This window comes from Erpetoichthys calabaricus, chromosome 3 (assembly GCF_900747795.2).
Source record: "Erpetoichthys calabaricus chromosome 3, fErpCal1.3, whole genome shotgun sequence".
Classification (NCBI taxonomy): Eukaryota; Metazoa; Chordata; class Cladistia; order Polypteriformes; family Polypteridae; genus Erpetoichthys; species Erpetoichthys calabaricus.
The window spans coordinates 172,232,689-172,252,617 of NC_041396.2; the positions used below are offsets into that span (position 1 = coordinate 172,232,689).

Here is a 19,929-nt window from a genome sequence, read left to right on the forward strand (position 1 = left end):
AGACGTTTTACATATTGCTGAAGGTCAGATTCTTTTTGATAAGGATTGTGAGCTGCCAGAAGAAAGACATTGAGAGTGCTGCCCTAGTGTAAGTGAGAGAGATAGTACCGTTACTCAGATGTGCTTTCATTTCAGGTACTTTCACGTTGCAGTTGTCCTGTCATGCCAAGTGAGCTCACTCTTATAGCTTTTGCAAAACACATATTTTTGGTAAATGTAATGTTGAAATGACTGCACTCTTTCAATCAATTCTGCATCATCCAACGACTCCATATCTAAAAATACAATGTATATCTTGGCCAGTGAAGTAATATTTATAGTATGTAACAAGGCAGCTAATTGATAACAAAATTAATTGGCGGCTTTTTTTTTATCAGTGGTTATTATACATGACACTGATTGTTTTTTGCAGCCCTAGAGCAAATTCTTTTCACTGAATAAACATGTCCTTTACTGCTTTCTGAAACTGATATTTTTGCAGTAAAGCATATTTTTTCTTTGGAAGCATTTGAAGTGTTGTCATGTTATAGACATTGCTTTCATCATATAATGTACACTGTTAAATTAATGTTTTAGAGTTTTATGTTTGATACTACACTTGAATGTGCTATATCACTTTTTCACATGATCTGTCTACTGTCTACTTTCTTTGAACTTAGCCTTGAAACACACAGTACAGAAAGTGCTGCTTCAGCTGATGGGGTACCATTTGTCAGTAGAAGAGGATGAAGAGGAACCTCAACCTAAAGCTAATATTTCAGGCATCCCCAAGAAGAGAATTCAGTGTTCTATAGCAACACTTTGCGAATGGTACCAGACTGTCACAAAGGTAATGTTTATTGTCTGTTAGCTTTGAGCAAATCATTGTAAGTGCAATTTCTATACAGTTAAGAGTGATGTTTGTTTACTACCCAAATAATCCAGTTGTGCATAGGTTGAACAGGGTTAATATACTGTAGACAAAATGGCACTATAAAGAATGTTGTGATCTTAGAAAGTTTTCAGGTCCCATCATTAATTCTGTTGTGGTGCCTGGCATGATCTGAGCAACACTAATTTAAGAGCTTATCACATACTTTCCTTTCACTCACCCTATTTTGTCACAATATTTAGTGAGTAAGAGTTGTAACTAATAACATAATTAGAATTCTAAATGACCCTAGTAAATGAAATTAAAATAATAAAAACATGATGTACACTACTGGTCAAAAGTTTTAGAACATCTCAGTTTTTCTAGTTTTCCTTAAAATTTTAATCAGTTGAAGTGCCAGAGATTTAATTTTAAAGTTTAGGTTGTCAAAAACTGAAGATAAGGAAATATCAGAGTATTACAAATGGGCTTACTTCAAGGAGCAACTAATAGGTTACAACCTACAGCTGTTCTCCAGCAATTAAAGTAAATTAAGCTTTGCAAGTTGAAGCAAACAATTTACACAGATGTCCCAGCTTCTGTTATTACTTAAAAACCCTCTGCCTGTCCTAAAGCAGAGTTGGAACAGAATTTGTTACTACACCCTCTGAAGTTCTGCTTTCACAATATTCCAGTGATAATGTCAAGAAAATGGCAATTAACAAAGGAAATTAGACTGAGCATTATTACCCTTAGAAGTGCAAGCCTTTCATTTAGAGAAAATGAAAAGAAAAAAAAAAAAAAACAATGTCAGTTAGTATAGTGTCCTTCACAATCCAAAGACATTTGGAAACTGGAAGAAGCTCTGATAGGAAGTGATCCGGCAGACCCAAAGTCACAACCCAATCAGAAGAGAAGCCTCTGAGCGTTACCAGCTTGCAGGATTGACAAGAATATAATAATATATATATATTAATTAAAAGTGTTTGGCATTGTATCAAAGTAAACATGGAGGTCCAAAAATGTCAGTTTTAGCAGTAATATTTATTTTCAAACCTTAGTTTTCAAGATGAGTATGCCTTCTCATCTACATTTCTTGCAAGTGTGTACGTGTGGTGTGTAATAATACTAGGTGCTAACCATTGCTTAGTAAGGTCATACTGTATATAGTAAATAAGCAAGTATGCTGAAATGAGCATTGAACACTCATGATTCAAAGAGGGGACATCTACTAAAAATGAGTTCATTTATGGCATATTACAGTCATAATTATATTACTACAGTGTGAGAGGCCTTGTACATCTATAAAGGCAAGACATAAAAAGTAAATAAATTATCTCTGTGCAGTGCTTTACAATTTGTCATTGAAGCTTACTTTCATAGCACAATATGATTATGTACCTGTATAAAATATTACAATTCGTTCCCTTTTGTTGCACTTGTATGTTCTCTGATTTATGTTACCTATACTTTATGTGCATCCCTTAATTTTTAATAGTTACAGCATCTAAAGAGCGGAGGAATTATGCTGCATTCACTCAACACTGTAAAATAAAAGCATAATAAAAATGTGGCTTCACCTGCAACATACTACTAGCCTAGGATCGATTGTACTTATTAAATTATTTTTACTGGATTTCCAGCTGATGGGACATTATTTAAATTTGATGATATAGCATATAATAATGTTATGCTTATTTATTTCCGTTGATGGTGATGATTTGTAATTTGGTGAAACACTAAAAGATTTAAGATAGGTAAATGATATTTAATTTTTTTTACATTGCAGAAGTTTCAGCCCCTATGCACACCACTGCTTTAAAGTGAATAAGACCTTGAAAGAATAATGAATGTACTGTTGTGATTTTTTTTCATAAGATAGTGTGTATTTTCTGTACTAAACAAGAATGTTTTACGTTTCTGTATTCAGTTTCTTGGTTTACGTTAAAGAAATTATACTTTAGATGGAAACACCTGCATTCCTTAAGCCAATTGTGAAAATAAATAACAATGTTAGATTAAATAAATAATATGAACATTGGAAGGACACAACACACCATTTCACATTACTACAGTAAGCCTTGATATTTAACATTAGGTATATGTTTAAAAATATCCAAGCACATTTTGCATCCTCCCTTTAAAATACAAACAAATGCAGTGCATTTACATTAACATGCATGCACAATATTTAAAGACTAAAACAAAAAATTGTGGAACAGCCCTTTATCAGTCCATTAAAGTATGCTTGCAGTGATCTACAGTATATGTGTGTTATGTTTGTGTGTCCAGTATGTATTCAGCAATGGAGAAAGTTTGGAAACAAAGGATACTGAAGACGTTATTTTACATGTAAAGTTTATCCTGTAATATAGACTGCATAACAGTAATGCTTATTGCTGCTTGTATTTGTATCTTTAAAATTGTTATGTATAACATCATGTAATAATATATCTCTGTTGAGAATCAGTGTTGGGCCTTGTTTATCAAGGTTGAATCAACTTGCGGCTGTTTTACACCCCAGCCTTTCATTAATCTTTGCCAGACCATCTTAAAGCATGAAAGTGGCTTTGCATTAATTAATTCCATTGAGGTTCTTGCAGTGAATACATTTTATTAAAAGACCAGGCATTCCCCTTTGGCAGGAAAATCAATTTTTTTTGTCCAGTGAAAGAAGTGGAGTGTTCATAAAGAAGTAATGACTTTGGATATAAAGAGGAGCATTGTATAAAAATCTAGCTTTATCATCAAAGCGAAACAGTAAATTATTTTATAAATTTCAGATAAAACCTTGGATACAATTTTGAATACATTTTGTCTTCAACATATAAAAATGTTTATATCAATTATTTTCTAGTCTGTAAAACAGACATTGGCACTTGAGGACAAGGAAGAGATTTTTTTTTTCACTACTTTTTTGTTATTTTTTAAAATAACCTTTAATTTCCAGTAAGAAGACAAGAGCTGTCTCCTGTGCCCTCAGTAACCCTTGCAGGTATAAGAATTTTGATGGAGGTATGGGAGTGACATAAAAATCTTCCGTTTTAATGGTGTGTTTGGCACAACATCTGTGTGTACCTATATAATGATGCGCAGTAGACAACCACTTGTACCACTGGCCAGCTATCCTTAAGATCCATGCTTAGATTCACCGTTTTAAAAAATAACCAACACAAAAATATTGAAAGCATTCTGGGAAATATTGCTTGTGGTTGTCTTGAAACATGCATAAATATTTTCATGCCAAAAAAGCTAGACCTCCTCTAAATTTAGTCTTGCATTTCACATTTAAGTACTGTTTCAATAAAAATTGTACAGATGTTTGCATTGCACTTGTAATAAAAGCAAGAAGAAAAGAGGAAATCGGTCAGCACACATGAGCATCTACAACACCTCCTCATTTTGACTAACACACAAATAACATTCCATTGCAAGCATACCTTATTCTCACTATTTCAGCTTTTATTGTAGACTAGCAAAATACCCGCGCTTCGCAGCGGAGAAGTAGTGTGTTAAAGAGGTTATGAAAAAAAAAAGGAAACATTTTAAAAATAACGTAACATGATTGTCAATGTAATTGTGTTGTCATTGTTATGAGTGTTGCTGTGTTTTATATATATAAAATACACACACACATATAAACATATATATACATATACATATACACATATATATACATATCTACATATATATATATATATATATATATATATATATATATATACATATACATATACACATCCACATATCAACATATATATATATACACATATATACACACACACACGCTTTATGGGTGATGATTGTTTTACTCTTTTTATCTTTATTTTATTTTATTGTAGAATCAACTCCTATCTGCGCACAGCAGGGCAGCCGTGGGCGGATGCGTATGGTGTATTCACTCCATGTTATCGTGCATTGCGCTGTCAGTGGTATTTTGATAAAAGAATTTGAACAACATATAAGAAGCGTATAAATTATTAAACAGTAAAACATTAACATTTAAGAAGTAAAGTTACATTAAGTACTACTGCAGTGCCTTCGGGTATACCTCATTTTTTGTTTGCCCATTACATGCTTAAATGTATACATTTTTTGGTGCACCTACCCGAGAACACGCGACATATAACCGAGCGTGGGAGAAGCATGGATTTTAAACACGCGTTGAGTTGATCTGCTGGTCTCCGTCGTGAAATAACTGGTAATGTTTGACTAAAATCTACAGCGAGTAAAACGACATTACCTCCTATTTTTTTTTTTACGATCTCTGAGATCTTGCTTTTTTCGGTTCAAGGCTTCATAAGCTCTTTTATGTTGTATGGTGTACTTATCCCAAACCATCATCTTTGAATGTTGCAAGACTTTCGCCTTGTATGTAGATCGGGGTAATTACATTCATTGCATTCCTAGTCTGAATCACAATCTGATTGTATGGGTGGTTACCTGGCACTGTAGGGTTGCCACCCGTCCTTTAAAATACGGAATCGTGCCGCGTTTGAGAATGAAATTGCGCGTCCCGTTTTGAATCAATACTGGACGGGATTTATCCCGTATTTTTTTTATCATTTTTTTTTTAAAGCAGCGTCTCATGCAAATCATCCCACATGCATTTTATGAAGATGCCTCCTTTCCTACTTTTGATTGGGTAATACTTGATGTCATCGTTAGTTTGATTGGTGTTTTTAACTGTCCAGTGAGGAGGGCGTGTCTTTTAAGTACAGTCTGCAAAGTGTTGGCACTGAGATGTGGCGTCAGCGCCATAGTTGAAGCCCCTAACGTTGCCGTGAGCAAGTCGGCTAACATCCGCCATGTGCCGTCTTTCAGTTGCGAGAAGCAGATCATAGAATGGTTGAAACTGTTGCCCCTAACGTTGCGCCACGGCGTGTGGTTCGTTTATACCTCGTGTCTTCTCATGAAACTTTTATCTCGCGAATATGTTATTGCAATCCGCAGCGGGAGCGTTTCTATAAACTTAATTTAAACTTACGTTTTACACCGTGCTTTGTTTCCCTTGTGAACATGCTTGTATGCTTAACTCGCTCCGTTCTCAATTGTTTAATTAATTTTTTGCTCTTCGCTGTTTGCGGCTGTTCCTCCATTTCCCCCTACTTCGTTCTTTTATCTCGCGAATATGTTATTGCAATCCTTAATGGGAGCGTTTCAATAAACTGATTGAAAATAGTTTTGCATTTACCTTTTTAGTAAAAGGCGAGCTTTTAAGCCTGAGAAATCACCCCGTAAATGCACACGTTTAATTGGACATGTGTTAATATGTATGGTTACACAGTATTAAAAGACAGTGAACAACGTCAGTTACCTTTCTTCCCGCGTTTGATAAAAGGTGAGCTTTTAAGCCTGAGAAATCACCCCGTAAATGCACACGTTTAATTGCACATGTGTTAATATGTATGCTTACACAGTATTAAAAGGCAGTCAAAAATTAACGTCATTTACCTTCGTTCCCGTGTGTGACTCGTGCTGTAAATGTCTTCCTTGTTTTTAGTTCACGTGATTACGTAGGAGGCGTGATGACGCGATACGTGACTCCGCCTCCTCCATTACAGTGTATGGACAAAAAATATGTTCCAGTTATGACCATTACGCTTTGAATTTCGAAATTAAACCTGCGTAACTTTTGTAAGTAAGCTGTAAGGAATGAGCCTGCCAAATTTCAGCCTTCTACCTACACGGGAAGTTGGAGAATTAGTGATGAGTGAGTCAGTGAGTGAGTCAGTCAGTCAGTCAGTGAGGGCTTTGCCTTTTATTAGTATAGATATAAGAGAAGTTTAATTTTTACTGAAACAGATTACAATGTTTTTACTGTGCTTTACTATTCAAAGTAGGTTTTCCCTTCAACTCACACCTTAGATTTCACTCATGAATTTATGATTAAACATGTCTATACTATAGAGAGGGATTTTTTTATTATTTCATAAAATGAAGCTAATGCTAGAGTATGTACTGTGTGTTTTTTACAAAAAGTTTACAAAATATGAACAGAAGAGGAAAAATATCAAATAATAATATAAAAATATAAATACCAAATCTACATTTGTTGCAAGAGTGTGCATGTGGTGATAATGCTAATAATAATGAAAACATTATAATTATACAGGTATGCTGAGATGAACAGTGAGCACTTTCTATGAAAATGAGTACATTTGCAACAAGTTACAATTCTAGTTGTATCGCTACATTGAGAGAGGTTTTTTTTCCTCTAGAAAGGTTAAAAATGTGAAAGGTAAATGAATGATCTCACCGAAAAGCATTACATTTTTTTATTGAAATTTACTTCGATTAAAAAAAAAAAAAAAAATGCACAGAAGGGAAAAAAGTCACTTTGCTATTGAAATTGTGTAATATATATTTATTTTGGGGACAAACATACTACCAGTAAGTAAATGAGAGCGAATGATGCAACTGCACTCTCTAGTACATCACATCTATTCATCTGTACTTTCTTTACTTAGGAGAACTGAGTATAAGGAAAGGTAAAAAGTACTAAAAGGATTGTGATGCTGTTATCAAATAGTGCACATATTTTATTAGTTGTGACGCAAGATATTATAAACTCCAAAAAAAAAAAGCTTAGGGCTTTTTTTCCTTTTGGAGTGATCAAAAAGTAAATGTACACTGCTTTTAAGGCAGTACCAAAATTAAATGCACTCAGTTTTGTCAAGGCAGTAACTAGTGCTGGGCGGTATACCGGTTCATACCAAAAACCGCTTTTTATTTTTGTTATGGTATGGATTTTTCTTATACTGCAACACCGGTTTAAATAGCCTAAACAAAGTTCGGAATGTGGCACAGCGGGAAACTGTTTAAGGGGGACCTTTTTACTGCTGCACTGCTAAACACGCATACAACGGAGTACATGCATGAGTGGAGGTGTTGGAACGGTGAAAATGGACAGAGAACCTTCTGAAACTGAAGCTGTAGCAGACGATAAAGTTGAACATGATGACACAGAAGAACATTTGCTGAAAAAAGGAGCCGTGTCTGTTGTCTGGAGATACTTTGGTTTTAAAAGGTCAGATGTGGACCATTATGTTCAAATTTGTGAATACTGTTTGTATACTACTGGATAATACAACAAGCCAAGTTGTACTTGTTTTATTTTTTTTTTTTTTCAATACTGTGTAATGTACCTGGGTACTGTGTAATAGTGTGACGACATGTTGAATTTATTCACAACATTTCCACTTTAATCTCGACGCGTAAGATGAGAATAAAGTCGACATGGTGACTTTATTTTCGCAATTTGTCATTAAAGTAGAACATCGTAAACTAAACTTCATCTTAAAATGAATATTTAATTTACTAGATTTTCTCAAACCCCGTCATAAGTTATGTAGCACATTAAATGCTTTGTGTTAAGTGATCCCTGAGCCATGTGTTTCACTACGTGCTTCTTAAACTGACTTCCTCTTGCACTAAGAGGAGGCGCAGGCAGCGATCACCACACAGAATACATTAATTTCATGATATTCCTGCATACATTTAGAATGTTAAGATAAATACTTTATCATTTTCATGATGAAATACATTATAAAGCATGTATTAATCATGTGGAGGCACGGTGGCGTGGAGGGTGCACTGCTGCATCGCAGCAAGGGGGTCCCGGGTGTTCCCTGTCTTGAATTTGCATGTCTGTCTGGTAGGTTTACTCGGCGTGCTTCAGTTTTTTTCAAAGTCATGTAGGATGTGGGATTTTTTTATGCTATATTGACCCTGCTAGTGTATGCATTGCTCGTATTCACCCTGCAATGTGCTGGCGCCCTGTTCAGGATTTGCTCCTGCCTTGCACACAATGCTTGCTGGGATGAGTGCAACCCTGAATGGATGGCATAATTAAACATGTATAACGAAGATTTTTTTAAAGTTCTGAACACTCTGTGGTCTAAGTTTATAACTAGTTTTAATTTCACAAAGACGTTTATTGTGTGGTGATTGGTTATGTGGAGAAAGAAAAAGGAAGGATAGGAACTGGGGGTTTGGTAAGTCAGACAGAGACAGCATGCATGCAATAAAGAAAGCCTGCTCAGAAGAACATCCATTGAATTCTGTGTTCATGTCTCTGACCACCAGATCACTAACCCAATATTTACACAATATTTCATTTAAACCTGTGCGATACCCATTCATACATCCAGTTTTTTGGAGCCTCATCACACCTGCCATAAAGTTCTCTAAACTGAACGTATACCTGGGGACCCCTTACTGCGAGGGAGCAGCACTACCGTGCATGTTTAATACCTGCTTTAATGCTTTTCATCATGAAAATTTATTTTAGCATCCTACATTTTCAGAGAGCAGGAATATCATGAAGTGAATGTATCCTGTGTGGTGATTGCTGCCTGTGCCTTCTCTTAGTGCAAGAGGAAGTCAGTTTAAGAAGCACGTAGCGATTAACAACTGGGTCGGGGAACACTTAACACAAAGCATTTAGTGTGCTACAATAACTTATGACAGGGTTTGAGAAAATCTAGTAAATTAAACATTGATTTTAGGATGAAGTTTAGTTTACAACATTCTACTTTAATGACAAAATAAACTATGAGAATAAAGTAGAAATGTTGACTTTAATCTCGACATAAGCGTCGAGGTTAAAGTGGAAATGTTGAGAATAAAGTCAACATGTCGACTTTATTCTCGATATATACTGTAGTTTTATTTTTCTTCAGTGTCCAGATTTTTTTTTTCTTCACCATGGCCCTAATACACCTCCATAGAGCTATACCACAAATAGCATTATAAATGCAAGTTGCAGTTTTATTATTTATGTATATAGCTTAGCTTGAAGCAAGGTCCATAGTAATGCAGTTTGCAGTAATGATGGTTCAGTTGGTAAAGATGTCATCACCAAGTTGCACATGTTTTATTTTATTTTAATTTGGTGAATAATGTGTAATGCACCTGGGCTTGAAGTCTTGGAAGTAATTGTATTATTACTGGAAGTTGCACTATTATTTATTTTATTGTTATTATTTATTAGTTTAAGTATTATGCAGTTTAATCATGGTAAAGTTGTTTAAAAAGTCACTTTAACATGTCAGTGGACAGAGATTGTTAACATTAACAAAGTGTAGTTGGTTTACAAAAAATATTTACTATTTATTCCTTTTCTAAGACATCCATCCATCCATCCATTTTCCAACCCGCTGAATCCGAACACAGGGTCACGGGGGTCTGCTGGAGCCAATCCCAGCCAACACAGGGCACAAGGCAGGGAACCAATCCCGGGCAGGGTGCCAACCCACCGCAGGACACACACAAACACACCCACACACCAAGCACACACTAGGGCCAATTTAGAATCGCCAATCCACCTAACCTGCATGTCTTTGGACTGTGGGAGGAAACCGGAGCGCCCGGAGGAAACCCACGCAGACACGGGGAGAACATGCAAACTCCACACAGGGAGAACCCGGGAAGCGAACCCAGGTCCCCAGATCTCCCAACTGCGAGGCAGCAGCGCTACCCACTGTGCCACCGTGCCGCCCCTTTTCTAAGACATGTTCAGTGTAATACAACTTTTGACAAGCACCTCTGGATATTTTACTAAGTCTAAATGCCTCTTTGGAAGGTTGAGAATATGTTGTCAAAATTTTATTTTAAGTTGTTTGCAAACTTTGTTCAATAAAAAGGCTCTATATTTTAACTGTATTTGTCATGCAATGTGATACCTTCTCTTCATTAGTGCCACCCCCTTGAAAACTATCACTTTATGGGGCCATGCAAACCTGTATTAATACTTGTGTGCACATTAAAATGTTTTTTGTACAATGTACAATTCTCATGACAGTGGAACAGGTTATTCTTAGCCAGTGATTGCAGTGGAAAATGTGGTTAACATCCACTCATGCATGGGAAAATAGTACCGTCCAATACTATGAAACGGGTATAATTTTGAAAAATACCGTGATATAGAATTTTGGTCATACCGCCCAGCACTAGCAGTAACTTATATTAGTGTACTCGGTACATGAAATTAATCTTACAAAGGTAGGTTAGCACTGGCTACTTTCAGGATGCAGAAACATTATAGTGGACAATATAACATATATATTTACAAGAAAGTAGCAGTTTGTTTGATGTTTGTGTGTGTACTGTTAGGATAAAAAATGATATACCATGCAAATTTAAAACGTACTGTTTAATAGTACCTTTTGGCTTTTTTTGGCTGTGAAAAAGGAATTGCTCTCCGTTTCTTTATTTTAATTTTCAATATACTGAATTTGAATATTTTATCTATATGATAAACTATACCAACAGGAGATGTTTGTTAACTACATTTTTCTCCTCCTCTCCTCTTAATGCATTTTAATTGTGACCAAAATATATTTATATAAAACTATGTTCTTCTTCTTTCGGCTGCTCCCGTTAGGGGTCGCCACAGCGGATCATCTTCTTCCATATCTTTCTATCCTCTCCATCTTGTTACACCCATCACCTGCATGTCCTCTCTCACCACATCCATAAACCTTCTCTTAGGCCTTCCTCATTTTCTCTTGCTTGGCAGCTCTATCCTTAGCATCCTTCTCCCAATATACCCAACATCTTTCCTCTGCACATGTCCAAACCAACGCAAATTTGCCTCTCTGTCTTTGTCTCCCAACCATCCAACTTGAGCTGACCCTCTAATGTACTCATTTCTTATCCTATCCATTCTTGTCACACCCAATGCAAATCTTAGAGCTGGAGGTAGCAAAGTTAAAGAAGCTGTCTCCTGCTTTCTGGTCAGTGCCACCATCTCCAACCCATATAACATAGCTGGTCTCACTACCATCCTGTAGACCTTCCCTTTCACTCTTGCTGATATCCGCCTGTCACAAATCACTCCTGACACTCTACTCCACCCATTCCACCCTGCCTGCACTCTCTTTTTCACCTCTCTTCTACAATCCACATTACTCTGTACTGTTGATCCCAAGTATTTAAACTCATCCACCTTCGCCAACTTTACTCCTTGCATCCTCGCCATTCCACTGACCTCCCTCTCATTTACACACATGTATTCTGTCTTGTTCTTACTGACCTTCATCCCTGTCCTCTCTAGAGCATATTTCCACCTCTCCAGGGTCTCCTCAACCTGCTTGCTTCTATCGCTACAGATCACAATGTCATCAGCAAACATCATAGTCCATGGGGACTCCTGTCTAATCTCGTCTGTCAACCTGTCCATCACCATTGCAAATAAGAAAGGGCTCAGAGCTGATTCCTGATGTAATCCCACCTCCACCTTGAATGCAACCGTCACTCCTATCGCAGACCTCACCATAGTCACACTTCCCTCATACATATCCTGTACGACTCTTAAATACTTCTCTGCCACTCCCGACTTCCTCATACAATACCACAGCTCCTCTCGAGGCACCCTGTCATATGCTTTCTCCAGGTCCACAAAGACGCAATGCAACTCCTTCTGGCCTTCTGTATACTTCAACATCCTCAGAACAAACATCGCATCTGTGGTGCTCTTTATTTGGCATGAAATCATACTGCTGCTCACTAATCATCACCTCACTTCTCAACCTAGCTTCCACTACTCTTTCCCATAACTTCATTCTGTGGCTCATCAGATTTATCCCCCTGTAGTTACAGTACTACAGTCCTGCACATCCCATCTTAAATATCGGCACCAAGTACACCTCTTCTCCACTCCTCAGGCATCCTCTCACTTTACAAGATTCCATTAAACAATCTAGTTAAAAACTCCACTGCCATCTCTCCTAAACACCTCCATTCTTCCACAGGTATGTCATCTGGACCAACGGCTTTTCCATTCTTCATCCTCTTCATAGATGCCCTTCCTCCTTGCTAATCCGTTGCACTTCCTGATTCACTATCTCCACATCATCCAACTTCTTCTCTCTCTCGTTCTCTTCATTCATCAGCCTCTCAAAGTACTCTTTCCATCTACTCAACACACTCTCCTCGCTTATATAAATTTATATAAAACTATATACAAAATGTATTTTTACAATTTTGTGTAGTTTATTTCTGCATACCTTATCATTACAGTAATCCCTCACCTCTCGCGGGGGTTACGTTCCAGAGCCCCCCGCGATAGGTGAAAATCCGCGAAGTAGCGACATATATTTATTTTATTATTTATACATATTTTAAGGCTTTATAAACCCTTCCCACATACTTATAAACCTTTCTCACTCTCTTGTTAACCTTTCCCACGCTCTTATAAACACTTCCTATGCTCTTAAACACTTTCTACATTCTTAAACACCTCAGACCAACACTGCACACTGCACGCAGCGATCAGATGTCAATGTGTCTGCACTCGCTTTGTGAAGGGGGGCAGCTGAACTCACACTGAGCAGAAATGGACTTTGTGCTGCTTCTGCCAAAATGCCTGCTTGTCCCTCTGCGCGTTCGGAAGGAGGAGTGTGTGTGTGTGTGGGTGTGTGAGAGCTGAACGCACCTTCGCTCAAACCCCCCCTCCCCGGAAGCGCAGTACGCTCCTGCCACTTCGCATTGTCAAGGGGGTGGGGAGCTGAATGAACGCTAAGGAGAAGTGGACTTTGTGCTGCTTGTCGCTCTGCGTGTCAATAATTTTAAGCCTGTACATCACCAATTTTCCTGTCTCACTGTCTTGTCTTGCGTAAAGTTAAAATGTTTTATAATAGTGAGATGTTACTCATATCCTTAGCCCGACATCCACATATCATATGTGTTAACAAAGTGTGTTTTATAAGTTTACATGTGTTTAAAGCATGTGGGATGGGTATTTTAAGGCTTAAACTATAAAAATGTTTATTTATATGGTCTTTCTATATCACGGATTTTCTCCTGTTGCTGATGGGTCTGGAACATAACTTCCGCGATAGGCGGGCAATCACTTGTATTTAAAAACCCGCGAAGTCGTGAATCCGCGAAAAGTGAACCGCGAAGTAGCGAGGGATTACTGTATACGTGAATAGAATTGTTCATTTTTTATTAAATTCCAAGTAATTAAGTAAGAATTTCATTATAATTAATATTTGTTATTAAAGCCTGGTTGAAGTTAGGCCTAGGGCAGACATTCATAACAACATTATGGGAACTGAATAACTTCAGTTACTGAGGAAAATTGCAAACGCAAAGAAGTGCACAGAAATTAGGTATGACCTTTGCCTCCGCAACAGAGACTTATGTTTAATGCTTTCAGAGTGATAAGAATTTAGTCCTGTGTCTAATTAGTAATCTGAAAAATTCTGATGTGCATGTTAACGTGAGGGAGTTGTGTAAGAGACGTTTAATACAGCTTAAAAGTGAACAGTCACATTTTTTTATCTTTTTAAAACAAAAAGTACTTTTTTATGTTGGTGCTTTGAAAAAATTGTGGTATGAAATGATGCAGACATTATTGAATAAATCACCAGAAAAGATTGAACTGGAGATGTCAATGATTTTGTATTGTACTGGTGGAAGAACTCAAAATCTCAAAAGTTAATGAAGTGGTGGCCAGCCCATCCACTAACTGCCATTACTTTGGCTGTAAGCTATAGTACACAAACCTAAAGGACATAATTTATGAGAGCATTAAACAAATACGCACTTCTAGCAGAAAATCATTATGTACAATTTGTTTTCAGTACAAAGATAATCAGAGTATGTAAGGTATGTACACCGATAAAAAAACATTTTGATTAGTGATAGCAGTGTGCATGTTGAAATTTGATATTTTTGAAAGTTTAAAATTGTCTTAATGTTAAATGAGTGAAAGAATGGTTGCTACTGTTTATGGAAGTATTTGTATATAAGTGGCTTATTATATTTTACAAAATTAACTTGTGATATTTGATTATTTGAGTTTCCTTCTAGCACTGAGTTCTTTTATGTTTTAAAACATAACCGGTTGCAAAACTAGACTGGCATTATTGCAAGTTATATGCTAGTCATAATGATTTCATACATTTGTTTAATGTAAATTAATCAAATGTTGAAGATGTGCTTGCAAAAAGTTACATAAATAATGTCATTGAAGACACCATATATTTATGCCATGATTTCATTAAACATTGGTATGACTTGAGAGGAGAACACATACAGTACATGTATATATATTGTTCACATATATTTGACTTGTTTATTCTTAAGTTGTTTAGTTCCTTTTTTGAGACACGGTGAGTTTGAGCCTATCCAACCATTATTAGGTGCAATTCACAAAATTGCCCTAATTTCAAGTCCATCATGTTAACAGTTAATATCAGATTACAGTATATTGAGCCAACATATAGTCACGCATCTTTGGGAAATTGGAAGTAACTGGAACACATTAAACCCTTCATGAGAAATTATCCATCCATCCATTTTCCAACCCGCTGAATCCGAACACAGGGTCACGGGGGTCTGCTGGAGCCAATCCCAGCCAACACAGGGCACAAGGCAGGAACCAATCCCGGGCAGGGTGCCAAGAGAAATTATATGTAAATAATTTAATTATTCTTGATAGCCCTCCCCATGCTCTGTAGGAACAAATCGTTAATCTCCAGGGGCCTCATGTATAAAAATTGCATATGTTTCTAAATGTTTGTAAGCTACTTTGTGACCAAAAGTCAGGATTTATAAAACATTAACTTGGTATGGAAATTGGCTTAAACTTAGGCTGACTTTTTTGTTGTTGGCATTTTAGTGACTCCAGCTTGCAGAACAATGAAGTGAACAGAGAATCTCATTTCATTGCATATTTCAATGACACGCAAGTCACATTCTGATGTCCATCCATCCTTCTGTTCATCCATTTTCTAAACCTGGTTATTCTAAACCTGTAACAGAACAGGAATTGTGTGATTTCTGCATAATGGTCACTGTAATGTAGTTGCCAATTTAGCACACCACTCCAAAACAGATCTAAGATGTCTAAATCGGCTTATTAGTCAGTCATCATCATGAAAAAGGACATAAATTCCATTAACACTATTCAAATGACAATAAATGTTTTGCTTTTAAGTTTGTTTGCCTATGTATTTTAATTGTGGCTCAATAAGCACTTTCTTATTTTAAGAAGTTAAAAAAAATGTATTCATAACCTACCATTTAGGTGTGACTTAGTTAACTGATTTGAAAGTTGGAGTGTTTTCTGTTATTTATTTACTTCATCAAAAAGACAGATATCACATTTTTGTTTTTTAAAGGTTTTGTCACAGTATGAAAACTGCTACGCCATAGTTTGTACTGGCAGGCAAAAGCCATAGCCATGCACACTACTGTTTCAATTGCTAGTACTGACTACAATCGATCTGTTTTGCTGACAGCATCTTTTGGGTGTGTAAAAGAGCAAAATACTGTATATAACATATTCAAGTTGAAATAACCTATTTCAAGGTTAATCTGAGGCAGTGAACTAACCTGTAAGTGAAGAGCATTTCTCTATGCATTTAAGAATTGGAGATGTGCAAGTGAAAGTTCCTTTGAGCAGGACAGATCATAGTATTAATTGATCCATCCATCCTGCTTATCTAGGGATGGGGACAGCTGAAGCCTATCATAGAAAGCAACAGGCACCGACAGGAACAATTTCTGGACAGGTCATCACATACACACACACACACAAGAGGATGATTTAGCATCGCCAATTCACCTAACCTATCTTTGTACCGTGGGAGGAAACCAGAGCAAAACTACACAGACCCATGTGCAAACTCAAACTTTGTTTTGTTTTTTGTGCATATGCCATTTTTATGTTTTTAGCATAATGAAAATAGAATAGCATAGAATCTCAGCAAAGGTTTACACATGAATGCCCTGATATTCAGGAAGCTGCATTCTGAAAACATTATTAAAAGATGTGACAATGACCTGTTGAACCTTATTATTTAATTTAGTTGAACTTTTAGAAATTTCTAGTCCAGAGCTTTCTATACTAATTTTTACATTCTGTAAACAAAAGAATGAATTTGCTTTACATTTGTCAGTGTAGAACAAACACATCTGCACAAAAGAATGAATTTGCTTTACATTTGTCAGTGTAGAACAAACACATCTGCACTTGGGCTGTCAATTCCTATTTAAACCTAGTTAAAAAAACTATTTAAAACTATGTAACATGCTATTATAACTATATATTTGAATATATTATGCATACGTAGGCTAATATTTATATACCCTTAAACAGTATGTGCTTTGTACTCTATGTATTTCTTCCTATTATTTTTATATTTTTGCTTCAGATGCATCTGCAAACCATGAAGTGCTTATAATTTGTTCACAGCTGCGTAAAAGTCACAGGTGAATGCTGCAACTTGCAAAGAAATGTATTGTTGTTCATGACAGCAGGATTTTCTGTGCACACAAAATGCCATAACCAAAGAGAAAAGTTAATAGGGCTTGGATGGTTTCATCCTAATACATAAATGAAATGTAGAAAAAATTGCCTGTGATGGCCTAGACACAATAAATGTAGTCATTAAGCAATTCTTCTTTTTTTTTTCCTGCCCACCTTATTAAAAACATAAATAAATAAACTCAGCTGGCAGAAAACAGATTAAGTGTGCAGGGCCTGACCCAACTTGATTCTTGTCACAGCACAGGACTCCATCTGAGTGCTGTGGGCAGGATCCATCAATCAATGAATAACATATGGGACTAAACTAAACTTTGTTTATCCTTTTTCCTACTTTACATGTACAGCAAAAATATAATACAAGTGGCTCTGCATGTAAAATTGCATGAAGAATTGTTTAAATATCTGTTCTTAATACATCAAAAACCTGTCCAGAAAGTGTTGGGATAGAATGAATTTAAGAAACAGAAACCTGTCCATTTTACTAATGACAATACTAGTAAGACTTGAGCGTTCACTCTCTTTGGATAGCCATGGAAAGCTTGCAAAAAAGTGAAAATGTATTTATATAGGTCACAGCTCCTGAAACCTGTATTAGAATCCCTGAGGTCTGTATATTTTTTCCTTTGGGTACTGTGTTTTTTCTCTCACATCACAATGAAAGTTAGGCTGATGGGCAACTTTAAACTGGCATAGTATGAGTGAATGTGGATGTGCACCAATATGATCTGCAATTGGCCTAGATAGGCATTGGTTTCTGCAGCATTTACTGTTGGTGAATTGGATAAGGGTGTTAGAAAGTGTTACTTGGGTTTGTTATTGTTTGGATTATTTAGGTACCCCATTTAACCAAAATACATTGTCTAAATAAATTTGGCAAGACATTGATTTAAAGAATGTGTGATGTAATAAATACATTGCTGAAATTCATGGCCAATTTAAAGTCACCTTTTAATTTTCTAGCAATCCAGTTCTTTGTGGACTGATCTGTAAATCGGAGAGCTACTTAGACATGTTATGACCAATGTACCATCTAAGCTGAGCATGTGAGTTTAGGAGCGTCGTTCACAGATTTTACAAGGTTGCTCACAAAAAGACCCAATGTTCAAACTAAATTAAATATCAAAAATTAAATAAGTTTACTGCGGTGGGTTGGCACCCTGCCCGGGATTGGTTCCTGCCTTGTGCCCTGTGTTGGCTGGGATTGGCTCCAGCAGACCCCCGTGACCCTGTGTTCGGATTCAGTGGGTTGGAAGATGGATGGATGGATAAATAAGTTTAACTAAATTAGTTATTAACCTGATTTAAAGAAGTTTCAAACTAATTTGTGGTATATTAAATAATGTATACTGTTATTTCTTTGTACCTTTTTGCTCTTTTTTGTTTATCACTTTTATGATGTCTAAATGAAACACTTAAAAGAGTTGAAGTAGTACGTTGAGTAAATGGTGTTGGGGTTTAAAATGGAAGGACTAACTCCAGAATGTTATATTAAAACAAACTTGGCACAAACTGCCGGACAGCACATGCTTGTGTGACAAGCTTTTAACAATGTGGAGATGGATGGTGTCATTTGCAAAAACAGTATGTTTTGAAAGCAGCATCTTTTAACAAATAGACCTCAGAGAAAGCATGTTGTGACTAGAAAGTAGACCCTGTCAACCATGACACCAGAAATCTCATATAGATTCAGTTACAAAATATAAAAATCAATCTAAAGGTTTGTTGGGAAAAAAAAAGATAAACAGAATTCAAGCAGGAACTTGAAGACAAAAAAACCTTGCAGCAAGAACAATCAACACCTGAAAAGGTTAATGTTTTAATAGGTAACGTTTTGCTGGCTGTGAAAAGAAATTCTTCATTGTTATAGGTGGTCCAGGATATTCTTGTTCAAGTTGCCAATTACATGAAAACATCAGATAGTTGGTGAAGTAGCAGTTACGCCTTTGTGTTCATTGTGTGTGTAAATTCAACAATAAAACTGATGTGTTAAATGAAGTTAGAAAACTGGCCTACCACACTTTGATATTCAATGAATCAACTGACACACTATAGCAGTTTCCAAAATGTTATTTGTATTTAACTTAGGATTCAAAGCAATTCCATTCATAAAACTGTGCTCACTGGAATAAAAAATCAACAGCATGTGACAATTTATCTACTCTTGGTGCTGTTCAACAGTTTTATATGGAAAACAAGTTAAACTTAAACTAGTTGGAAATGTGTGCATCAGTAATGCAGAGCAAACGAAAAGGTGTAGCTGCTGTTTTGCACTAATCCATTCTACACTTATCAGAGCAACATTGTGTGGCACATGGTGAGGACCAGGGTATAGATGGTGCTTGGAAAAACATTCACCTGATGAATGACATCAACACACCAAGGACTTTTTTTAATACAGTTTTCAGCAGGTCATCTGTTAAGAAGGCAAAATTTGAAGAATTTGTCAAAGCTACAGAAGCAGCTGTGATTGCATTAAAACCATTAAACAAGGTTCAAGATTCTAAATAAGGAAAAGTTAGAAACTGGAACTGTAAAGATATTTTCAGATATGGTTACATTTACTAAAGAATCATTTCAAGGAGTTATTTTCTCTTTTGTAAATTTGTGGCATATGCCAGACCTTGTGCTGACTGTGAAAGACGATTTAGTCTAATGAACAATATAAAAACAAAATTTAACAAAAATAAAACAAAATTGCTTTAGTGCAGAGTATTTGGAAAATTTGATTTGGCTGTATTTAAATTCTGCACAGATTATTAATGTTCATAGAGTTAGGGTTATACAACATAACATA

At 36.2% G+C, this 19,929-nt stretch overlaps 1 protein-coding gene across 1 annotated transcript in view; it reads left to right on the forward strand.

Annotated features, from left to right (window-relative positions):
- orc3 (origin recognition complex, subunit 3) overlaps window positions 1-19,929 on the forward strand; it is a 117,556-nt gene that overhangs the window by 20,320 nt on the left and 77,307 nt on the right. The window contains exon 6 of the mRNA XM_028797530.2: window positions 660-829. Coding sequence (XP_028653363.2) covers window positions 660-829 — 170 coding nt within the window. The remainder of the gene's footprint in view (window positions 1-659; window positions 830-19,929) is intronic.